Source organism: Nicrophorus vespilloides, unplaced genomic scaffold (assembly GCF_001412225.1).
Source record: "Nicrophorus vespilloides isolate i.1.1-1 unplaced genomic scaffold, Nicve_v1.0, whole genome shotgun sequence".
Classification (NCBI taxonomy): domain Eukaryota; kingdom Metazoa; phylum Arthropoda; class Insecta; order Coleoptera; family Silphidae; genus Nicrophorus; species Nicrophorus vespilloides.
The window spans coordinates 989,047-991,537 of record NW_017100098.1 but is presented as its reverse complement, the minus strand read 5'-3'; the positions used below and the strand labels follow the sequence as shown (position 1 = coordinate 991,537).

Genomic DNA, 2,491 nt, shown 5'->3' with positions numbered 1-2,491 from the left:
TACACCAGAGATAAAACCTGGCTCAATCGAAGATATCAGTATGAAGCGTATGGTTCAATTTTGGACAAACTTTGCGAGGTATGGTAATCCAAATCCACCTCAGAAAACTAAACTCTTCCCTGTAAAATGGCCTAATGTCGAAAAGCAAGACTTTCATTTTATGGATATAGGTGAAAACTTGACTGTCGGGGTAAATCCGGATGCAGAAAGAATGGAATTCTGGGATCAAATTTACGCAATGAGGCCAATCAATATTTCAAAATTATAAATACATAAATAAATTTTATATTCAATTATATTTTATAACTAAATATAATAAACTGAACGAAAATTTCTAATTTATTTTCTACAAAGAAATGTTTGCCAGAATTTAAGCATTTTTATGTCTGGATTCTACTCACATATGGCTAAGGTTGGTAGTTCCCGTGAATTTTGGAAAATATACAGTCTCAATACGAGGGAATTATCGTTTGCACAAGAATATCTAAAATATGTACTTTATCAGTGACGATGACACGAGAACTTTAAATATAGCAGATTAACTTAATGCTGCGTTAATGGAAATGTAAAATATTCAATTTCATACAAAACGGGATCTATATAAATTACTAAAAAAAAGTAATATATTCGAAGGACCTAAAATTTAGATATTCTATATAATTTACTCCTCTCCATAAAACCAACAAGTACTGAAAGCGAGAGGATATTTTCCTTAGGATATTTTGCCACAAAATTATGAAATAAACTTTTAATCGTAAAGTAGACATGTGGAAATTGGAATATATGTATGAAATATAACATCTGATAAATGTCATCCTCCCATTAATTGTTTTATTTACATACATATTAATTGCTCCTAATTATTAAATTAAACATTACCTTTGCTCCTAACATGTTTTTAATTATAGTCGTTCTAGTGATATCTTTTATTGCATTCATTCATTCCATTTATAACTTTATCTTTTATAAGATATATGAGAAAACTAAAGTGTAATGTAACTGGAGTGTAATTTGTGTAAATAATTAAAACCAAATATAAAGCAGAATTACAATAGTGTATCTGATTTGATAATAAACGCTTATCTTAAGTGAACCGATAAAAAGTAAATCATATTAATTTAAAATCTCATTTCGCTAAATTCTCAGAACAGCACTACACATAGGTTGCCAATATGTCTGATCCAATTGTCACCATCAAACAGGGGGACCTGAAAGGTAAAATAGACAAAGACCAAAATGATCAAGATTACTACACATTCCACGCTATTCCGTACGCCAAACCACCGCTTGGAGATCTCAGATTCAAGGTAATTCCATTTAAGATATTTGTACATTATAAATATGTTAAAGATAATATAATTAGGCGCCTCAACCGCCAGAATCTTGGGATGGAGTAAGAGATGCAACCGAAGAAGGAAATGAATGTTTCTCAAGACATCCAATGTATCAAAAGAAGTCGGTTGGCTCTGAGGATTGTTTAATATTGAACGTCTTTACTCCAGAATTGCCCACGAATAAGAAGCATCTGAAACCTGTGATGTTGTGGATACATGGAGGAGGATTCAAGTTTGGCTCAAGCAAAGTAGAAATGCATAGTCCTGAATTCTTGATGACTGGCGACGTTGTTTTGGTTACAGTTAATTTCAGATTAGGCATATTTGGTTGGTTTTAACCTATTTATTATAAAATTTCAAATTTATTGATTATTTTCAGGATTTTTGAGTTTCGATGATACAACTTTGAGAGTTCCCGGAAACGCGGGTTTGAAAGACCTGGTAATGGCATTGCGCTGGATAAAGGAAAACATTGAAAGTTTCAACGGGGATCCAAATAACGTAACAATCTTTGGTGAGAGTTCTGGAGGAGCTTTGGTCCATTATTTGGTACTTTCACCAATGGCAAAGGGTCTTTTTCATAGGGCAATTTGCCAAAGTGGCGTTGCTCTTAATGTTTGGGCCAAGGGCACAAGATGCAGACAAGAATATATGAGACATTTAGGATACGAAAATTGCAAAACCGAGAGGGAAATGCTGGAAATCTTACAAAAGGCAGACAAAAAGGATCTAGTTGATGCGCATTGGAAAATACCAGATGTGAGTAGATAAACAAAACTTTTGAAAATGATAAACTTAAATGATATCAATTTGCAGTTGATGCAAGCTCACGCTGAAGCGCATCGAGTATTTGGACCAGTTGTTGAGAACTTTAATCCATATGAAGAGGCGTTCTTGAGCGATGAACCGTTAAACATATTAAAATCTGGAAACTTCAACAAAGTTCCTATGATCTTTGGTTACACTTCAAGCGAAGGTCTCTTCTTTACGCTTTTTAAAGAACCGATGATAAGCGATTTTGAAATTAGTGTTCCGTACACTTTAAAATTCCCAAGAGGGAGTCCAATGTCTAAAGTCGTTGCTGAGAGAATTAAGCAATTCTATTTTGGAGATGACGAACCATCAGATAACAAGCAAAACTATCACGATGTAAATTA

General features: G+C 33.5%; 1 protein-coding gene across 1 annotated transcript in view; it reads left to right on the top strand.

Moving 5' to 3' along the window:
* Positions 1 to 1,034: 1,034 nt before the first annotated feature.
* The window catches only part of LOC108567836 (venom carboxylesterase-6-like), a gene marked incomplete in the record, with an annotated part of 1,920 nt that continues 463 nt past the window's right edge, over positions 1,035 to 2,491 (top strand). The window contains 4 exon segments of the mRNA XM_017928529.1: positions 1,035 to 1,307; positions 1,364 to 1,661; positions 1,714 to 2,093; positions 2,151 to 2,435. Coding sequence (XP_017784018.1) covers positions 1,173 to 1,307; positions 1,364 to 1,661; positions 1,714 to 2,093; positions 2,151 to 2,435 — 1,098 coding nt within the window.